Source organism: Orycteropus afer, unplaced genomic scaffold (assembly GCF_000298275.1).
Source record: "Orycteropus afer afer isolate SDZICR_OR568_19922 unplaced genomic scaffold, OryAfe1.0 scaffold00085, whole genome shotgun sequence".
In the NCBI taxonomy this organism is placed as follows: Eukaryota; Metazoa; Chordata; class Mammalia; order Tubulidentata; family Orycteropodidae; genus Orycteropus; species Orycteropus afer.
This window is the reverse complement of record NW_006921672.1, coordinates 7,727,356-7,747,557: the sequence shown is the minus strand read 5'-3', so window position 1 is coordinate 7,747,557 and position 20,202 is coordinate 7,727,356. Positions and strand designations below refer to the sequence as shown.

The 20,202-nt window shown below is 52.7% G+C and overlaps 1 protein-coding gene across 1 annotated transcript; it reads left to right on the top strand.

Annotated features, from left to right (window-relative positions):
• Nucleotides 1-6,286: 6,286 nt before the first annotated feature.
• STAC2 (SH3 and cysteine rich domain 2) lies at nucleotides 6,287-18,101 on the top strand. The gene is made up of 11 exons (XM_042781119.1): nucleotides 6,287-6,376; nucleotides 13,414-13,720; nucleotides 14,106-14,203; nucleotides 14,385-14,475; nucleotides 15,516-15,628; nucleotides 15,718-15,790; nucleotides 15,884-15,945; nucleotides 16,466-16,563; nucleotides 16,926-16,977; nucleotides 17,293-17,430; nucleotides 17,997-18,101. The coding sequence occupies exons 1-11, from the start codon at nucleotides 6,287-6,289 to the stop codon at nucleotides 18,099-18,101; spliced, it is 1,227 nt and encodes a 408-aa protein (XP_042637053.1).
• The last annotated feature ends 2,101 nt before the right edge of the window (nucleotides 18,102-20,202 follow it).

Genomic DNA, 20,202 nt, shown 5'->3' with positions numbered 1-20,202 from the left:
CATGCTACTCCAACTGGGTGTTGAGACTCTACCAACCAGAAAACCTCACCCTAGAAGGATTTAGCAAGCTGGACTCCGGAAGGCACAATTCAAGGCAGGCTCCATCCTCTCTTCCTCCATATCTTGGCATCACCATCCTCATACTTATCCTTTCACACAGTAATCCAAGGGAACTCTTGCTTGCACCTGGAACCAGTTGCATTCCAGACTCTATCCTTCCTCATTGCCACCGGCCCTCAGCAGCAGCCAACACCCCAGTCTGTTCCCAGTCCTCCTCTCCAGCAAAAGATGCTGCTTTCAAAGTTTAGAGGCCTACAGTGTTCATCTCTTCAAAATTCTAACCCCAGTCCTTTGGGCTCCACCCCTTTGCTTACCCCAAAGTGATGACATTGCTGTTACCTTGGTAACAGATGCTTCGTGGGTGTGTAGGGGGAATGGACTAAGAAAGAAAACAGTGGCTCAGGGCACTATCAGAGGCATGGGGGAGGGATAGGCAGGCTGGCAAAGGGCCTGGGGCGGGATAGTTAGGGGCTAGGACCCCTTGATGGCTGCTGTCAGCCCTGTGTTCCTAGCCTCAAGAGGAAAAGAAACAAAATAGAAAGGAATGTCTTTCTGCAGAAAAGAATTTTCTTAGTTGAAAGAGAGAAATATCCCAAACCCCTTACCTCTCACTTGAGAACAGATCTTCCAAAGAGCCTTGGCTTTGTGAGGGGGTGGGGGTTGTGCACACTGGAGCCCGTGTTGTTCCTCTCCAACGAGCCTGGGGCATACAGAGAGAGAACAGCTCACTCAGGATGTGTTAGGAACAGTGCCACGGGCAGTGGGAGGGTGGCTCAAGGCCAGTGTCCCGAGCTTCAGGGGCTGGTGGCAGCAGGATTCGGGGAGGGGGGCCTCCCCCAGCCCCTGGGGACCTGGCTGTCCCAGATGCCACAGCCGGGATGTGTGTCAGGCACTTGCGTAAGTACCTTCTATATTTCCATAAAATCATAATTACCACTGCCTGCCATGGGCCTTAGCTCATTACAGTGGTATCTGCCTCTGGGGCCTTGCAGTGGGCTGGTGGAGGCAGAGACAGGGGTGACTGGGGCAAGGTCAGGCCTCTGGCTGGGTTCTCTGCATCCCCAGCACCCCCTAAGCTGGGTCTTCTTCCCAGCTGAGAGATGAGAACCCAGACTCAGCTCTCAATATGATGCACTCCCCAACCCTTGGAACCCCAGTTCTAGAGCTGGAGGAAAGGCCAGTCACTTGGGTTTTCATTGTGGACTATCCCTGGTGACTTATGGGGACTGGGACTGGAGGAGTTGGAGGGAAAAAATATATCAGTCCTCATGAAAAGAGGAACAACCCCTCACATCTGAGTTCAGCCACTCAGAGCCGCAGGGCTTTGGGGGTTCGTCCAGACCAGTGGTTCTTAATCTTTTGGGGAACCTCAGATTCTCTGAGGAGCAGATGAAAGGTCTAGACTCTCCCCTAGAAAATTTTCATCCTCAAAAATTTTACACATGGCTTCCAGCCAAACAGCATATGGAGTGAACATTTACTTCAGGTAGATACATTCCTTGGAGTGATCACGATCAATCGTGGGAGAACAGAAGGGCAGTGTTTGTACAGGCAGATAGATAGCTGACAAGCGAGAGTGCATGAGAAAGAAAGACACAAGGAAGAGGTAACTGCAGGGAGGAAGTGGGAAGAGAGCTGTTACCTTGTGGGGAATTGCAGTCAATGTCATGAAAAAAATGAGTATGATATGCTGTATGGAAAATGAATTTGCTCTGTAAACCTTCACCCAAATCACAATAAAATTATTATTATTATTATTTTTTGTTACACAGACTCAAAAGGTTCATGAACTCCTTGAAGCTCACCCACAAACCTAAGGTTAAGACTTTCCTAGACAACAACAACAGTAATAATAACCATTTCTTGTCCACTTACTCTGTCCAGCTCTTTGCATATATTACCTCATTTGATTTACAAAACAACACTAAGAGATATACTATTATTGTCCCCATTTTAATTCCATTCCCCATTTCATGGTTCAGACCCACCAGCCACTCCTTGGAAAAAAGATTGCATGATCTACTTTCACAGTGATACCACCTCGGAAACCCAAGAAGGGGTCGCTATGAGTCTGATCTAACTCAAAGGCAGTGAGTTTGTCTTTTTTTTTTTTTTTTTCTTTTTTGAGTCTAAATCTGCCAATCTGAAAAGAAGAAAACTGAAGCCCACCGAGAGATAGACAGCTCTCTGTCCAAGGTCACAGAGCAGGAAGTAAGGACAGAACTGGGATGAGGACCAGCTCCTTTTAATGTGCTAGACATCACCCTGCAAGTGAGTGTGATGTCATCTTGTTCATCCCTCTGTTCCAGGTCCCGGTCCCAGCCTCTCACTCAGCTCTCCCAGGAAGAAGAAGCCTCCTTCTGTCCATTCCTCATTGCTGCCCTCTGAATCGGACATGGGACATTCCCCTCCTCCAGGAGAAGCTAGCCCTGCTGCCCCTGCCTGTTCCCAAGCCACTGCAGTGGGAGTAGTCAACACTGAGAACAATGACTCTTAATTCTTGAAAGATTGCTCTGAAAGACAAAGGCTGCAGGCCAGAAAAGACATCCAGAGATCACCAGCATCCAGCCCCCTGCCTCCTCCATGTTCACCCCCACTGGCTTCTGATGCCAAGACCAGAGTATCCAAAGGTCCTCCAACTTCCTCAGTTCACCTTTGGTCACTGGGACTACTGATTCCCCTGGGAATTCTTTCCCAAAACTAGTCAAGAGTCTCTTTGTTCACAGACAGCCACTTCTAAGTCTGCTCCCCCATGGAATATAAGCACCAAATTGCTGAGGAAAGTGAGAAAAAGAAGGTGGTTTATCTCCACTTCAGAGACAGCATTGGACAGGGACAAATCTTTTAGAAGTAATCAGGGAAAGGAGAAAATGGACAGTCCCTGCCTGTTTTCTCTGGGATAAGCACATATAGGGCACTATCTGCCTCATCCTCCTAACACCCCAATGGGGTAGGTGCAAGCTCCATTTTGCAGATGAGGAAACAAAGGGTCTAAGAGGTCTTGTTATGTTTTACATCAGGTAGATAGACTCCATAGAGTGATCATGATGGTGGAGGAACAGAAGGGCAGTGCTTGCGCAGGGAGATAGCTCTGGGGCAGGAATGCATAGGAAAGAAGGACACGGGGAAGAGGTAACTACAGGGAGGATGTGGGAAGAGAGCTGTTACTTTGTGGAGAATTGCAGTCACCGTCATGATACAAAATGTGTATGAACTACTGTCTGGAAAATGAATTTGCCCTGTAAAGTTTCTCAAATCACAATAAAAATTAAAATAAATAAATAAGGTCTCATTACAAGGTCACACAGTTTATTGATGTCTATGCAGGCATTAAATCCTAAGGAACCCACAGCCTCTGCTCTTTGGAGGAGAAAATTGGGGTATCTCCTCCCAGGAGGTCTCCAAACACAGAACAAGCCACTATTTGCTCCAGCCCAGGATAACTGGAGGTTCTGATGATCCTATCTGAGGGTGCTCCAAGCATCCCAAATCTACAGTGCCCAGGGAGGGGAGGTGGGAGGAAGAAGAGGAACCCCAGAGGGAATGGACAGAAAGGTGGTAGTAAATGGGCCTTTGGGGAAGCTGGTTTGAGGGCTGAGGTCAGGGGTATCCCTGCTCCTATCAGGAAAGTTAGGAGTCAAAGGGAGTTTGCTGCTGCAGTGGGTACATCTGGAGGGAAGGGGACCAAGCCCCTCTCAACCACAAACCCTCACAGCTGCCCTTGTCCTACTTCTGTCACTGGCAAATAAATCTCTACTCCTGAACACAGTCACCCGAGCAGTGCTCCAGTGGTGAGCTCACCCTTGCTAGGACAAGGATGGCACAAACAGGTACACGGGGGAGGAGGGGCAGCCCCTGTCCTCCAGGGCTGGCATAAGGCAGGACCCTCTCCATCACCTTAATTCTCTCTGGCTTCCTTACCATCTCACCACCACCATAACAGAGGAGCCCCTGGAGAAGGGAGACATAGACCCAGCCATCTCTCTACCCACACCCAGTGAAGAGTTCTCTCAACCCTCACTCTGCCTTCCTTTTCTTTTAGAAGCTAAGAGTTGAAGCTACTTCTGGTCAAGTGGCAAGAGGAAAAATGGGCTGGAGATCAGGGAAGGAGATTTGGGGAAATGGCTCCCACGCAAGTTAACATGCAGTAAAAGAGGTATCTTCAAGCCAGGCAGAGAAGGGACACAGTGGAGGGTGAGAACCTTCTCCCCGACCCCTGATTTAATGGCAGTTGTGGTAGGATCTTTGGGGGGGAGGTGCCTTGCAGAGGTTTGGGGACCTTAGATGTGGGAACTGAGGCCCTTTCTCTGTTGAAGTCCAGATAACAAGGAACATAACTGTCCTGCTTTCCATGACCATCTGTAAGGTTGGCAGATGATATTTCTACATATGTATTTGTATGCGCTATAAGAATGTCCATATATATAACAGAGCTAACAAGGGGCAACGTTATGATAACTTCCTAGCCAAAGCCAACCACCCTGAGGAAGCAAGTAGTTGGACCTGTGGGCTTGGGATCATGGTCACAGGGGACATCAAGCTCAACTGGCATAACATACTATGTGAAAACATTGTTCTACATCCTACTTTGGTGAGTAGTGACTGGGGTCTTAAAAGCTTGCCAGCAGCCATCTAGATGCAACAATGGGTCTCTCTTCAACCAGGGCAAAGAATGATTAAGAAAGCAAAAGACACATGGAAACAATTAGTCCAAGGGACTAGTGAACCATGAGAACCTTAGCCTATATGACCATGAGACCAGAAGAACTAGATGGTGCCCGGCTACTGCTGTCAACCACTTGGAAAGGGATCAGTGCAGGAGATCCTGGATAGAGTGTGAGAACAATATGGAACAAAACTCAAAATCATAGAAAAGACCAGGTTCACTGCTCAAAGCCTGATGAGACCCCTGAGACTATGGCCCCTAGTAACCCTTCAGGTCTATTGTACCCAATCCCATGGCTTATAGCCAAATAATAGACAGGCATATGGGGTGAACAGGTACATAGGAGGTAGAAACACTCCTTAGAACAATCAATCACTAGAGATCAGAAAGAAACAGGGACTGGGTAACTACAGATGGGAAGAAGTGGGAAGAGAGCTGTTACATTGTGGGGAATTGCAGTCAATGTCATGAAACATAATGTCTGAACTGCTGTATGGAAAATGAATTTGCTCTGTAAACTTTCACCCAAATCACAGTTTAAAAAAAAAACAAACAACTGGATAGTTACTGGAAAAAAAAAAATCTCCTGCTTTCTTTCCATGGAGGAGGAATTGTCTGACTTGGCCTTTGACCCATGATGTCAAGTTGTCCTTTTCCTTCTTCAGGAAAGTCCTACCCCATAGTCCAGGGCTGTGTCTGTGGATAGGGCCTCTCCGAGGCAGAGAGACATTCAGTTAATGTGGCAGAAGGGGCTCCATTTTTCCTCCTCCAAGGTGGGATATTTGGCAATCTTTACCACCACGAAGTCCAAACTTAGATCTCTTAGGTGTCCTGCTGCAGCTCCAACCTTTTCAGATTCTAATGTGATCTCTGAACCTTCTCTCAACCTTGTCATACCCCCAAGCCTGGTTTTTTCAGGGTAAGACTGCCCCCTCCACTTCTTTTCCCTCCAAGTCCCTCCCCATCCAAGCACCCCCCTAGACTCCGCCCAGCTCGTCCTCGGTCACCGCAGCAGCCAATGGCTGATAGCTCTATTTGCATAATGGCAAGGGGGAGCTTTGGAGGGAAGGGGGAGGGACCAGGCGACCTCCTAAATCAAAGTTGGGAGGCGCGGACTGGGTGGAGGGGCCGCCGACTGCCGGGCTGAGGCCCGGGGGGCGGGTGGTTGTAGGATGGGGGGCGGGCACAGAGGACGGCGGAGCCGGCCGGACACAGACAGCTCCAAAGCTCCCTCCCTCGGCTCATCCCTGCATCCCCATTTCCCTCCTCCCCTCGCCCTGAGCAGCATCCTCTGTAGACCCTCGGTCTTCACGGCCGGGGTCGTCCCGCTCCTGCCGCTCGGTGTAATTCCCTCTCCCTCCCTGACTAACCTGGGAACTTTCTCCGACCGCGCCTGGGAGTGGGGGGCTGTCTTGCCTAGGAGGGTTCCTCCTGGGATTCACTGGGGGGCAGTCTCCGGAGAAGGGCTGCAGGGTCCCAGAGAGACGCCCCCACCCGCTGCCTGCCCCCAGCCCACCTGCCGTCGGGTCTCGGCCCCCTCCTTTCCTCTCCCCCCAAACCATGACCGAAATGAGCGAGAAGGAGAACGAACCGGATGACGCGGCCACTCATACCCCCCCGGGGACCGTCTCCGCCCTCCAGGAAACCAAGGTAACTCGGGGGGTGCGAAGCCTGCCCCTATCCGCACCCGTGTGACCCCAGCCCTGGCGCGCGCTTGCCACCTTGGGCTCGGGACAGTGGGGTCACGGGAGCGGGGATCCGCGTGATCCCTAAGGCTTGGCGCCAGACCCCAGGGAGAGATGTGGGCTTGGGATGAGGGGTCACAGGAGGCCCCATCACACAAGCACCACACGCCCAGCGCGCGTGATGAGAGACGCGCTACCGCGCCCCGCCAGGGAGGTAGTAACTGGGCTTTGTTGGAGGGAATCGGCGCAGCCCGGGCGGGGGCACTGTGTGTCGGTGTGTAGCGGGTGTGGGCCGGTGTACGCACCCGTGTGTGCGTGCGAGGCGCGCCCCCTTCCATGCCTCCAGCTGTCTGTCTGTGGCTTAGTCTGTCCCTCTCTCTTTGCATGTGTCTCTCTGGATATGTCTCTACAACCTGTTTGTCTCTGTGCACGTCTCCGTCCCTTTCTCCCGGAGTGTGTCTGGGTGTCTCTCTGACCCGCCGCAGTCCTGCATCCTCCCCTCCCACCCGGGTTAGGCCGGGGGACTTGAGGCCGTGACCCCGGGTGCGCAGCCTCTGAGTCCGCGCTGGGGGCTGCGGCAGCGCGGGCCGTCGCGGGCGGGGACTGGGGCACTGTTGTTGCGGTTCCAAAACCGAGAGACAAGCAGCCCCAACCCCCACCCTTGGAGCAGGACGAGGGGATAGAAGCAAAAAGAGAAGTCATCGCAATTAATGAATGTCATAATTAACCCTAATTATGTATGATTGTTACTCCTGCGGGAGTCACAATGAATAAATTATTCTCCAGTAAAGGCGGGCGGAGTCCAGACTCCTGATGCTGAAGGAGTGGCGGGAGGCCGCTGCTCATGTTGCATCCCCCACCCCCAATCTGCTTGCTCCGTTCCCAAGTTCTAGGTCCTCTCCGCTGACCTGGGAGAAGTTCAGCTGGAAGCAACCTGGGCAGGCCTGGGAGTGGGGGGAGAAGAGGGTCTGTGCCAGGGTTCCCTGACCTCTCCTCAAATTCAGCCAGAATTCTCTTCTCCCCCTTCACCCTGGTATTTTGTTCTCACCTGACTCCTTGTCATCCAGGTGAGGTGGGGGCCAGCAAGTACCAGAAATAGGTGGGGTCTGAGCTTCCCCTTACTCCCTAGGCTCTCCAGCTCCTTTATAGCTCCTCCCAGTGCCCCTCTTCCTCCTCATTCTCTACAGAACAGCCCTAAGGATATGAGGTTAATTCAAGGTCAAAGTCATCAAACAGATGACCAAGGGGAGATTAATAGGTCCAGGGTGGGGTCTGACTAAGGCACCCCATCCCCTAAGCCCAGGAGATCCAGGGGGTTTTGATATCCAAGCCTTCACATTTTCACAGGACCTTCTTCTGCCCCCTCTGAGAATGCGGCCCTGGCTTCTCAGACCATGGAGTTAACCTCCCCTGAGAGAGTCAAGTGTCCCTGGGGAAAGGAATGAGGTGTTGGGTTGGGGGCATAGTGCTTGGAATACTTGTGACAGCTTCTCTTGAGCAGAGGGCCCCAGGAGCTGAGCCTGACCTGAGTTCCAATGCCCCTGACCTCCTCATTCGCCCTCTGGTTGCCCTGGACAGACACACACAGTCCCCCTGCTTGCTCTCCTGGGGCTTGGGGGCCTCCCTTCATCCCACACCAAGGCCTGTCTACCTCGCCCTCCTCCTCAGGAGCCTCTCGAGGCAGCAGGAGCACCAGGCAGTGCTGCCTCAGCACTTCTGCAGGCTGCAAGCTCAGCTGTGTGGGGAGGAAAAGGTCAGGACCTGGCAGGTCTGTGCCGCCCTCCTCTCAGCCCAGGGACCCTCCATGCCATCACCTCTGGGTCTGAACCTTGGAGATCCAAATATGAGGAGAGGAGGGGACTGCACACCTGACCTGGCCCCCTCATGTCAGGCCAGTCAAAACTCTATCCCTTCTGCCCCCCCTCACATTCTCCTAAAGGACTGATTCAGTAATAACAACCACACAGACTGGGCAGCGAGATGGGACTGGACAAGGGCAGCAGGGGGCAGGGCCATTGCCAGCCTCCTTCCATCCCTCTACTTCAATCTTGCCCAAAGAAACTTGTATCTCAAACTGTAGAAGAAGGGGAGAGAAGAAGGTGGGTTGATGCCCACTCAGCTCAGTCTGAGCCAGGTACAACAGAGCGGGCTGGTGCCTATCAGGCAATGAAGCCAACATTCCATTTTTATTCATCAGTGTTTGATGCCCCCTGGGCATTTCTTGACAGCCCAAGAACCTACCCCCCTGCCCACTCTAAGTTTGGATCTCACCCCTGCCCATAAGCTACTCAACAACCCTCCTAAGGTTGGCAGAGCCTTTGCCAGAGCCTGCTGTATGGGACCTGCCCATCATCCTCTTTGGTGCCATCCTTGAGAAGACCCTGCTGTACCAGCTCTGCCATCTGAGTCAGCTTGTGCCACATCCGCCACCACCCACCACCAGCTGCCTAGGCCCTTTTAGGAACTGGCGGGAAGTGAGATGATGTCGGAAATTGAAGAAGGGACCGGACTATCTCTGGGGCGGGGAAGTGGAGAGGAAGCAGGCAGGCCAGGCCTGGCTTCTGAGGAGGGATTCAGAAGAACAAGTCTGATGGTCCAGGCTCCAAGCTAGACAAGCTCTTGGTGCACTGGAAAAGAATAGGATCCAGGCAGACTGGCTTGCCAGGGCACGTGGAAACTTCTCCCCATGCCCCTTGTCCCAGATAAGTGGGGTACCAACAAGATAGCTGGTGGGGAGATGAGGAAAGGTCCTCTCTGGGAATTGGGAGTCCCAGGAGCAGGAATACTTGGCCAGGCTGAGCCAAGATGAGGCTTGGGTAGCCAGGTCAGGCATCTCTGGAGTGAGTAGGCATTAAGCCATTTGGCAAAAATACCCCTATTCTGCCCTCCAACCGCAGCCCTCGACATCTGCCAACTACCCCAAATGGCATGTCATTCCTTCCCAATTCTCTATCCTCCTGGGACTTGGGGCTCACAGACGAGTCAGGGAGTCGGCAGGCAGAATCGGGGTTGCCCTTTACTCATGCTGGAGAACATTCTATTCCAGAGAGGCCTCTGGTACCCCAACAAGAGGTGGCTCTTGGCACCAATGCCTGGGAGTATCAGAAAAGGACACAGGTTGGAGAGTGGGGAATCTTAAAATCTCATTCTATGAGGACTATTGAAATATGGCCTTGGGAGATCATGATGGATGTCTTCAAATATTTGAAGGGCTGATATGTGTAAGAGGAGGGAGTAGCCCTTTCTGGAGCCAAGGGAGGAATAAGAGCTGATAGGCCAAACTCACAGGCAGGCAGGTTTCAGTTCTATATAGGGAAGCACTTTCCAGTGATTGCAGCTGCCCAAAGATGGAATGATTGTCCCAAGAAAGAGTGTGCTTCCCATCACAAGAGGCAACCAACAGAGTCAGAAATCATTCAGAGGGAATGTGGTCCAGGGCATTGTAGGGTAATGGGGTGGGGACGGCTCTAAGCAACTAGTCATTAAGGTCCTTTCTAACCCTAAATTCTATGGTTGACCCAATAAACAGGCCATGGCAGAGCAGAGTGACAGGAGTAAGGTCCAAGGCAGGGTCCAGGGCAGTAGGATAAACCCAAAACCAAACCCACTGTCATCGAGTTGATTCTGACTCAGAGTGACCCCCATAGGGTTTCCAAGGTTATAAATCTTTATGGAAGTAGATTGCCTCATCGTCTTCCTGAGGAGCACCTGGTTGGTTTGAACCATGGACCTTCTGGTTAGCAGCCAAATGTATTACCCACTGTGCCACCAGAGCTCCTGCTCCTAGTCATTTGAGCTCAGGAGCCAAAGCCACTGGTCCAACTCCTGGCTGTGTTACTCATTCGCTGAGGGCCCGTGGTAAGAGATTTGACCTCTCTGAGCCTCAGTTCCTCATCTGAAAGTGTGATGACAATAGTCACATCTCAGAGGTAGTGCCACAATGAAATGAGATGTGGTGTGTAAGGTGATAGCCCAGTGCCAGTGCTCTGAAAAAAACAGTCCTTCATGGATGTAAGTTTCCAGTTTTTGTTTTTTTGACCGAGAGTCTTGAATTGCTTAGAGAATATCTAGTCTCATTCCTCTCTCTTAAGAGTGGGGAGATTGAAGCTCAGAGAGAAGAAATGACATGACTTGCCTCTAGGCACTGGTTTAAGTTTTGCTCCTACCTCCAGCATGTCCTCTCAGAGATCTCATGTGCTCCATCCCAGTGGTCCCTGGCAGAACCCTGAGTGGTTCTCACACCTCTCAAGGGCCCCATTCAGCCCTGGATGGCCCCTGGCCTGACTCAGGCTGGTATTTGTGTTCTAATTAATTGTCCCTCTGGCCTTCCATCCAGGCATCTGGGGCATGGGGCTTTGCTTCTCACAGACACACAAAGAAGCCCACAGTGCTGTCCAGGAAGCTGGGTTGGATTTGGAAGGAGCTGGGTAGTTCAGTGTGCCAGATGGCCCAGGGCTCTGGCCTCTCAGCTGGCACACCCGTGCCTGCCTGGTGCCCAGACGCTCCCCTCTCTGCTTCCCCTCCGTCTTGCTGCCTGCTGGCCTCCCTGACACTGGAGGGGCCACCACGTCCATCCCTTTGGCACGGTGGCCAGGCTGGCAGCCCTGGCACATAGACTGTCTGATGTGCCAATGGGAACTCCAGCCAAATCTCCCTGCCTAGAGCCAGGCCAGAGGCCCCCTTTCCCTATCATTGGAAAGGAGTGAGCAGGAAAAGGGGGCTCTCAACACGAGAGGAGGGGATTAAGACTCTGGGTAGAGAGGTTTCCAGACTTTGCTCTGGGCAGGCTTAGTAGGGTGTTTTTGGGGGAGCAAGGAAACCAACTCTGATCTTCCTTCAGAGTTAACCCTTTGCTCTGGAACGTGGGCTCCATTTAAGATTTTAATCACTTGCTCACCAATTATTCAATAAACATTGACTGAGTGCCTACTATGTGTTGAGACCCTGTGTGGGGATTTGAAGCAACTGTCCCTGCTCTTGATGGTACCCAGGTAGGGCAAACAGTTGGTGCTCCACTATTGATCAATAGGTTGGTGGTTCAAATCCACCTAATTGTGGTGCAGAAGAAAAGCCAGTGTGGTGGTTAAGTTTGTGTGTCAACTTGGCTGGGTCAGGTTGAGTGGCTGGGCAGCTGGTGTTAGTTATTCCCCATGATGAGACTGGCAATCAACTCCACGGTGGGATCTACCACAAGCAGCTGAGTAGCTGGTTTAGGGATGTGGTCCGCTTCCCATATATAAGAAGAAGTCTTGGAGATAGTTTAGCTTAGGCACACTTGAACCCTGCATGTAGTCGTGTGGTTGTTCTGTAGCCTGCCATGCTCTGCCAACCCTGACACTTTCAATGGACTTGACTCAATAGTCTGCTGTGTGGTTTGGTGATGTAAGAACTGTGCCCTTTTTACTTGTCAACCTTGGGCTTGTCAGTCTCAGCAGCTAGCAGCTGTCTGAGTGAAGAAAAGCCTCCAGCAGCCGTGGGCTGAGAACAGGAGAGAGAGCCGAAGCCCAAGGCTGAGGAGCTTTCACCCAGCCCCTAGAGCCTGGCACTTTGAACTCGAACTTAAAGCCTCCAAAATATAAAACTTCTGTTTGTTAAAGCCATCCCATTTGTGGTATATTCCTGTCAGAGCGGCACTAGGTAACCAGCACAGCCAACAATCTGCTTCCATAAGATCATAATCATTGAAAACCCTATGGAGTGTTCTACTCTGAAACACATGGGGTTGCCAGGAGTCAGAATTAACTCCAGGGTGACAGATTTTTTGTTCTTTTTGTTGTTATTGTTGTCCCTGCTCTCAAGGGGCTCAGAGTCTCCTAAGGGAGTGAGGGGCAAATGACACTATAACTTGATGGGGCTGTAATGGAAGTCAGTGCTAGGCACAGGGGACTGGGGGAAGGAATGGTTCTGTGAAATGGGATTCTTGTGGAATGAAAAACAGCTTCCCAGAGGAGGGACCCTTGCAGCTTTAAGAGATAAAGAGGACAAGGCAGAGAAGAGAACAAACATGCACAAATGCTCATAGGCAAAAAAAAAAAAAAAAAGCATAGAGTTAAAGAATCCTCACACCTGGAGTGCAGGTGGAAGGCATGGGGCTGGAAGGCAGTTTGGCCAAGTTGTATGGAAAATCTCATGGCCAGGGTGAGGGGCTTTGGCTGTGCCCCAAGGAGTCATAAGATGTTTTCAGCAGGCCTGGGGATCACACCCTGTCAGCTGTATGGAAGGCAGGGCAGCTGAGCGGGGGGCTGTGGCCCTGAACCAGACTAGGGATGTTAGGGCCTGAACAGAAGCAGGGCTGGGAAGGTGATGAGGTGATTGTAGGGGATGAGCTGGAGGGAGAATCAGCTAGATTACCTGAGGATGAGGGTCTAGGATGACCATTCCCTTCCCTCAGCCTGCTGTAGAACAGAGATGGAAAATGGCTTTGTTTGGCCCCGAGAGAGAAATAAATAGTATGTAGCCATAAAAAAAAATTGATGAAGCTCTTTGTGTATTGGTGTAGAATGATTTCCAAGATTTACTGTTAAGTGAAAAAAGCAAGTACAGAAAAATTGTGTACTAGCATTTATGCAAAGAATAAAGAAATAAAACTTTTGAATTTGTTTCTGTCTAACTTCACATAGAAGTCTAGACTTCTTTTGAAAAATTGAAAAACCTGGCAACATTGGACCAGGCAACATTATGGACTAGTCTCAGCTGACCAGAGAGACCTGCAGCTACTCCTGGCAGAGAGAGCATATGCTAGTTTGCCATAGTTCCCACTACTCCAAATTGTGCACCTGTCCAGCCAGGATGCCTTTCTTCATGGAGGTCCATGCCTGGCTTCTGTAGGCATTTGGGATGATGGCCCATGGCTTGGGATGTAGAGGAGCCTCTCTCAGTACTTCATCTCAGCTCTGGCCCTCAGCCCCAACACTGCTGCTACTGAAGAAGACATTCTGAGGGGAGCCGGCCTTGGGCCAGCTCCCTTTAGGCTCTCACTTACTGCCCTTCTTCTTCCCTCAGCTCCAGCGGTTCAAGCGTTCCCTCTCCCTCAAGACCATCCTCCGAAGTAAGAGTGTGGAGAACTTCTTCCTTCGTTCGGGCTCTGAGCTTAAGTGCCCGACCGAGGTGCTGCTGACGCCCCCAACTCCACTGCCCCCTCCCTCCCCACCGCTTGCATCCACAGACAGGGGCCTGTCCACCCCGGCCCCCTCTCCCTGCCCAGTCCCACGTCCCCTGGCACCACTCAAACCAGTGAGACTGCACAGCTTCCAGGAACACGTCTTCAAGCGAGCCAGCCCCTGTGAGCTGTGCCACCAGCTTATTGTGGGTAGGTGCTTGGGTGCTGAGATGGGCAAGAGGAGGGGCTGATGTGTGCTTTGGGGAGTGGACCCATGGAAGTGCCTGATATTGAGCCCTTGCTACTGGGACCTCTAATCATAACTGCCTCTCACTCTGAGCAGGCAAGTGAACAAGCACCCTTGCTTGGGTGGGTGGGTACCCAGTGTTGCTGTCTCTGTGTTTACTAATGACTTCCAGTTCAGTGCCAGTTTCCACCCTGACTCTGTGAGGGATAGAGGCTAGGTCCCAAAGCTGGCGGGAGCATGTCTGACCCTTTGTTTTTTCCTCATGCTCTAACCTGCCTCCTTTGGTCCTTGACCACTGGGATACCGTCTCCTGACCAACCCCACTTGCCAAACCCAAATTCTTCCTAGGAAACTCCAAGCAGGGCTTGCGATGTAAGACATGCAAAGTCAGTGTCCACCTCTGGTGCTCTGAGGAGATCTCCCACCAGCAATGCCCAGGCAAGACGGTGAGTGGGGACCATGTGGGACAGCTGCCTGTGAGGTGCCTTGAGATTGGCATTCTGGGGGAATGAGTACCCTTCAAGGCTGGTTCACCCTGGGGACTGGAGTCTCCTGGGCTTGAGAAGGGCCAAACTGTCACTGGACAATGACCTTCCCATGCCCTCTCTCTGTCCCTTCTTACCACAGTCCACCTCCTTCCGCCGCAACTTCAGCTCCCCCCTCCTGTTACATGAGCCACCACCAGCCTGTGCCACAAGCAGAGAGTCCCCACCCACTGGTGAGTGTCCCTTCTTTGCCCCTGTCCCCACTGTGCTGCAATGAGAAACCCATTCATCCCTCAGGTGGTCACCTGAGTCACACTGGCGCTGCCAGTTCTTGGCACTGCTACCACTCCCTTCTCTGAATGCTCCTGTCTTGAATGTCAGGTTCATTCACTCATTCATTATTCAACACTTTATGAGCCACTACTAAGCATGAGGCATTGTGTTATACTCTGGGACACAGCACTGAAGGTGGAATTTATGGTCTCAGAAGGGAGATAGACATTGAATATAATCATGCAAATAATCAATTAATTAGCATTAGGATATATACAAGGGGAGGGAATGGATAGGGTATAAAAAGGGCTCTGGCCTTGTCTCCAAGGTCAGGAAAGGCTTCTTGGAGGCTTGAAGGATGACGAATTAGTCAGCTGAGGATCTGGGAGAGATTGGTGTGGGCTGAGGGAGGCCTGAGGCAGGAAAGGACAAAGAGTTAAAGAAACAACAAAGTGACTGAGAGAGGGAGAGGGTGCAAAGGGACACTGGGTGCAAGCCTTTGGGGTCCATTTTAGGATTATTTTTTTAACTTTCTTCTAAGGGCAGTTTTTGTGTCTTTTCAAGACCATCCTGGCTGTGGTGTGGATTGGATGGAGGGGAGGCAGTGGAACTTGGGAGGCTGTGACATTGTTAGGGGAGAGTTTGGTAGCTTGGACCAGGCTAGTGGTAGTGGCATTGGAGAGAAGTAGGCAGATTCAAGAGATGTTTGGGGGATAGGATGAGGTGATGGATTAGATGTGGGCAGGGAGGGGAGTAAAGAGCCAAGGGTGCTCCAGGTTTCTGCATGGTGGAGGGGTAGATGAAGGGTAAGACGGCAAGTTCAGGCTGAGCAGGGGGGTACCCATGGGGTATCCTGGGCCTGAGCTGGAGGAATCCCACAGGATGTCCTGGACCTGAGTTGGGAGATTCTATGGGGCTTCTCAGGATAAAGAAACAAGGTTTTGAGGCTGAGCAAAACCTAGTAGCTGGGTGCCAGACCTTGAGGGCACCTTCTCAGCAGGAGCCAGTGGGAAGGTGGACCCAGTCTACGAGACACTGCGCTATGGAACCTCTTTGGCACTGATGAACCGCTCCAGCTTCAGCAGTACCTCCGAGTCCCCTACAAGGAGCCTGGTATGGTGGGCACCAGAGGGGGTCTCCGAGGAAAGGGCCTCTGAGAACGAGGGCCATGGGGTTGAGCCCTCCCCTCTCTCTGACCCTAGAGTGAGCGGGATGAGCTGACTGAGGATGGGGAAGGCAGCATCCGTAGCTCGGAGGAGGGGCCTGGTGACAGTGGTGAGTCAGGTGGGGTCCAAGGACTGGTGTAGGGCACAGCAAGGGATTCTCTCCCTGTTATCTCACACCCTGGCCCCACCCTGTCATCACCAGTATTCACAGCCCCTGCCGAGAGCGAAGGGTCAGGATCAGAGGAGAAGAGCCCTGGGCAGCAGGTGAGGTTCCGCTGGCACTGAGCCTTATCTATGCAATTGCCTCCAGGGTTGGTCAGGCCGGGGTGGAAGGCTGGGAGTATCACTTTTCCTTGTCATTAACCTTGAGGTGGGCAACAGCATGGTGAATGGGCAGTGAGTGGGGTACGGCTGTGCTATCATTCATCCTCAGTTTACGGGGGTGGGCAAGGCCAAGGTGAGTGGGTATAGGAGGCAGGGGGTGTTATCCCTTCCCATCACAGACTCATTGTCTCCTGCACCTATTCCTCCTCCCTCAAGGGTGGGCAGTTCCAGGGTCAGCAGTTTCAAGGTGCAGCAGGCAGAGCAGTGCCTCCCCTCTCCATCCTACCCTGGGGTGGGTGAGCGTAGCAGGTAGGACAGTCTCACCTCTTCCTATTGTTGACTCCAGATCCACTGTGTATTCTCCATAGCTCCCCAGGGTAGGTATAGTCAGAACAAGGGGGATAGTGGGTGGAATGAGGGGTCATCCTGCCCCATCACTGACCCACAGTTCTTCCCACAGGCCCCCAAACCCCCTGCACGGAAGGATGTGGGGCCCATGTACTCCTATGTAGCACTCTACAAGTTTCTGCCCCAGGAGAACAATGACCTGGCCCTGCAGTAAGTCCTCTTTGTGGTGGGCCCTGCTGGGCAGCTCCCTGGCTCCAACCTCAGAGCTCTGTTCTCCTAGACCTTGACATGTGAGTGTGAGAGGGATCTACAGGAGCCTTCTCACTGCACACTTGAGGCTGCTGTGCCCAGGCAGGAGCTGAAGCTGCTCAGGATCCAAGATCAAGTCATGCTAATGCCATGTCTCTGCCCCTGTCCAAGGCTCTATCCTGGAGGGTGTCTGCTTGACCTATGGGCATGCAGTGTCCTCCCAGGGCACCAAGAGTCCTCTCTCAGCTGAGGGGGGCATGCAGGGTATCTGAGTGTCTGGTGGCTGTCGGTCCACATGCTACTCCAGCTCTCTCCTCCTCTAGGCCTGGAGATCGGATCATGCTGGTGGATGACTCTAATGAGGACTGGTGGAAGGTAACTAGGCAGGCTGTGGCTTTAGTAGGGTGGGGAGCAGAGGGATCCTGATAGGCCCCTCAGCAGTACCTCCCTCAATGGGCACTGCCCCCACCTTCCCTCCAGGTCCCTCCTAGACAAGTCTAGGACTAACCCTTGGACCTTGTTCTCACTTTTCTCCTTCTCTGCCTCAGCCTTGCTCTTGCCCTTCTCAGCCCAGAAGCCACCCAGCTGGAGGCTCATACAGAGAGCCCAGGGATCTGGAGGATGATGGTATAGCCCCTGAATGTGGGGTGTGGGGCTGGTACTGGAGTTCATTGCCAACCTCATCCCCAGGGCAAGATCGGTGACCGGGTTGGCTTCTTCCCAGCCAATTTTGTGCAGCGGGTGAGACCAGGAGAGAATGTTTGGCGCTGCTGCCAAGCCTTCTCTGGAAACAAGGAACAGGGCTACATGAGCCTCAAGGAGAATCAGGTGAGTGCCCGGGGACCCAGCTTGGGTTCTTCAGTGGTAGAGAGTGGGCATGGTGACAGAGGGGCACAGGTGGGTGAGTGCCCAGAGAAGGATGCTTGCTGCCCCACAACAGGAGGGAGAAGAATTAGAAGAGACAGGATTTGGCACTGCAGGCCACTCCTGGCATCCTTTGTTGGGAGGTGAGGCTGGTGGTTGACAGGGGTGGGTGAATTATGTTAGAGGAAAGGGACTTGCATTAAGAATCTAGAGGCTTGGGTTTGAATCCTGCCTCTGCTTCTGGCTTATGTATAGGCTTGGGAAAGTCGTTTTCCCTCTATTACCTCCTTTGTGAAATGGGAGTAGAGTTGGACCAGCTGATTTCAAGTGTCAGCTCTCAGTGCTGCTCAGTGTTTGCTGATGTCCTGGTCTTAAGCTGAGCCCTGTACCCTCATTGGTTCTGCTCCCGTCCCTATTTTATGCTGGTCCCATCATGCCCTGGGATGGGTCCCATGGGGCCTGTCAGCCAGACTTGGGGCCAAGGCTGCAAGTAGTGCCAGACCTCAGCTCCATGTCTCTTCCCTGCTCAGATCTGTGTGGGTGTGGGCAGAAGCAAGGATGCTGATGGCTTCATCCGTGTTAGCAGTGGCAAGAAGCGGGGCCTGGTGCCAGCCGACACCCTGACCGAGATCTGAAAGGAGTCAAGAGAACCCAGATGCCACCCCTGCCTATGCCTGGCCCTTGCTTCTGGCCCTGGGAGGGAAGCAGGCATCCTTGTCCACACCCTTCCTCCTCCCTCTGCCTCTCTCCTAGGTGTCACTCATAATGGCTTAGGAGCTAAGTGTACTGAGGAAGGTTTTATATCTTGGATGGGAATGCCCTGAGTGGGCTGCTCCTCTGAGACTTGGGGGAAGGGGAGGAGAAAGTGGGAAGGAATAGGGAAGCTCCAGGTAGGTCCACCAGTGCCCAGGTACCCCCAATCCTGTTACCAGCCCTGGGGAGCTTCCCTGCAGCTTCTTCCCGTCTCTCCTATACCCCAAACCACCTTTGCATGCCTCACACTTCCCCTCTTCTCATAGACCCTCTGCTTGGGCCTATGTGTGTGACTGTACCTCTGCCCCTTTGGAAGTGGGGCTTTGGAGAGGGGCCTTTCCCAGTCCCTCAGCCTTCCATCCAGGGCTGGAGGGGATCTAGGGCTGAGGGAGGGTCCTGAGTCCACCTCCTAGTCTTAACCACCTCTGTCACTCCGTCAATTCTCAGGAAAGTTCTGTGGGAATACCTCCCATTACTTGTCACCTGGGCGGACAGAGGAGGGGATGGCTGGGGTCTGAGGGTGGTGGTGGTGTGTGTGACAAATCAAAAACTGTCCCCTGAAGTAGAATAAGTACAGCAGCCTCACCCAACCCTTATCTACTGGAAAAGGACACCCAAGACCAGCCTGAACACAAAAATCCAACTAAGACAAAAAAAATCTGGCCCATGCTTGGTTGAAAGAACCCCGTATCACTGAGATTGGGGGAAGCACTCCCACCAATGAGTCCTGTGATTATCAGTTCCTGTCCCCAGCCATGCACCAGGTCCTTGAAATGGCCCTTCCTTATCCTTTTCTCTGGGCTCAGCAGTGGACAAGGCTGCTATTTCAGGAGTCCCTTTTCTGGCTGTGTCTGCTCCCTTGTCCTGGACACAGAGCCCTGGGAGAAAGATGGGAAAGGTGGAACATGGTTTGGCCACAAGGAAAGGAAAAGGGTAGGCACACACGACAAGGACCCTTCCCTTGCAACTGCTTTATTCTGGTGCCTCCTTTCCAAGCTCAAGAGCCCCCTCTCACACCCTTGATTGTGCCAGCTAATGTCACTCCCAGCCTGGGCACAGTCACCTCCCCATGCAGCGAGAGAGACACAGATTATTCTACCCGAAGGCCCCCACCCCATTTCACCCATGTGGAGGGGGGGCTCAAGCCACACTGCCCTGTTTGCTGCCATGAGGTCCCCCCAGCAATATCCCCGGGGAGGGCCCAATGCCCACTGTACATGAGGCTGCATGATGGGTCTGCTGGGTCATTGTTAACCCCCAGGCCCCTAATTAAATGTTTCTTGTCCCAGCCTGACTGTGCCTGTACTTGGGGTAGAAGAAGGACTGGGAACTGGAGTAGTGACGGGGGAACAAGTCACCTACAAGGCTGAAGGGGGTGGAATTTGAGGACCTCTTAGGAGCTCTGGTGGCCAAGGCATTTGCTAACCAGAAGACTGGCAGTTCAAACCCTCCAGCCACTCCTCTTTAGGAAGGTTGGGCAATCTACTTCCGTAGTGATACCACCTCAGAAACCCAAGGAGGGTCGGATCCCACTCCATGGCAGTGGTTGCATTTTTGTGTTTTGAGAAGAGAGGTCTTGGGGCTGAGTGGCAGGGCTTCCCAAGCTTCCTCACCCCCTTTCCCTTAAGCAACCCAAGAAGCAGGGATCTGGGGAGATTTATGAACAAAGGCGCTGGGAGAACCAAAAGGCCAGAAGGTCTCTGAAAGGACCTAGGTGTGTGGGGGTAGTTTGGGGGCGCTGGAGGGAAAGGGGATGAAGCTTCTGGTCACGTTCCCATTCCATGAGCTCTTGAGTCGCCAAGAGGCGGGCATACACCTTCCTGCCACCGTGTTGGGACCTTCCCCACCCGCCCAAAGTTGCCCCCCCGAGACTGACCAGGCGATACCAGCCTCACTCAGCAGCCCCCAAGCCTGAGATAGAAACGCTGGCGGCGGGGACAGTCGCCGAGCGGACAGCAGGGCCCTGAGATGACTCAATCCCGC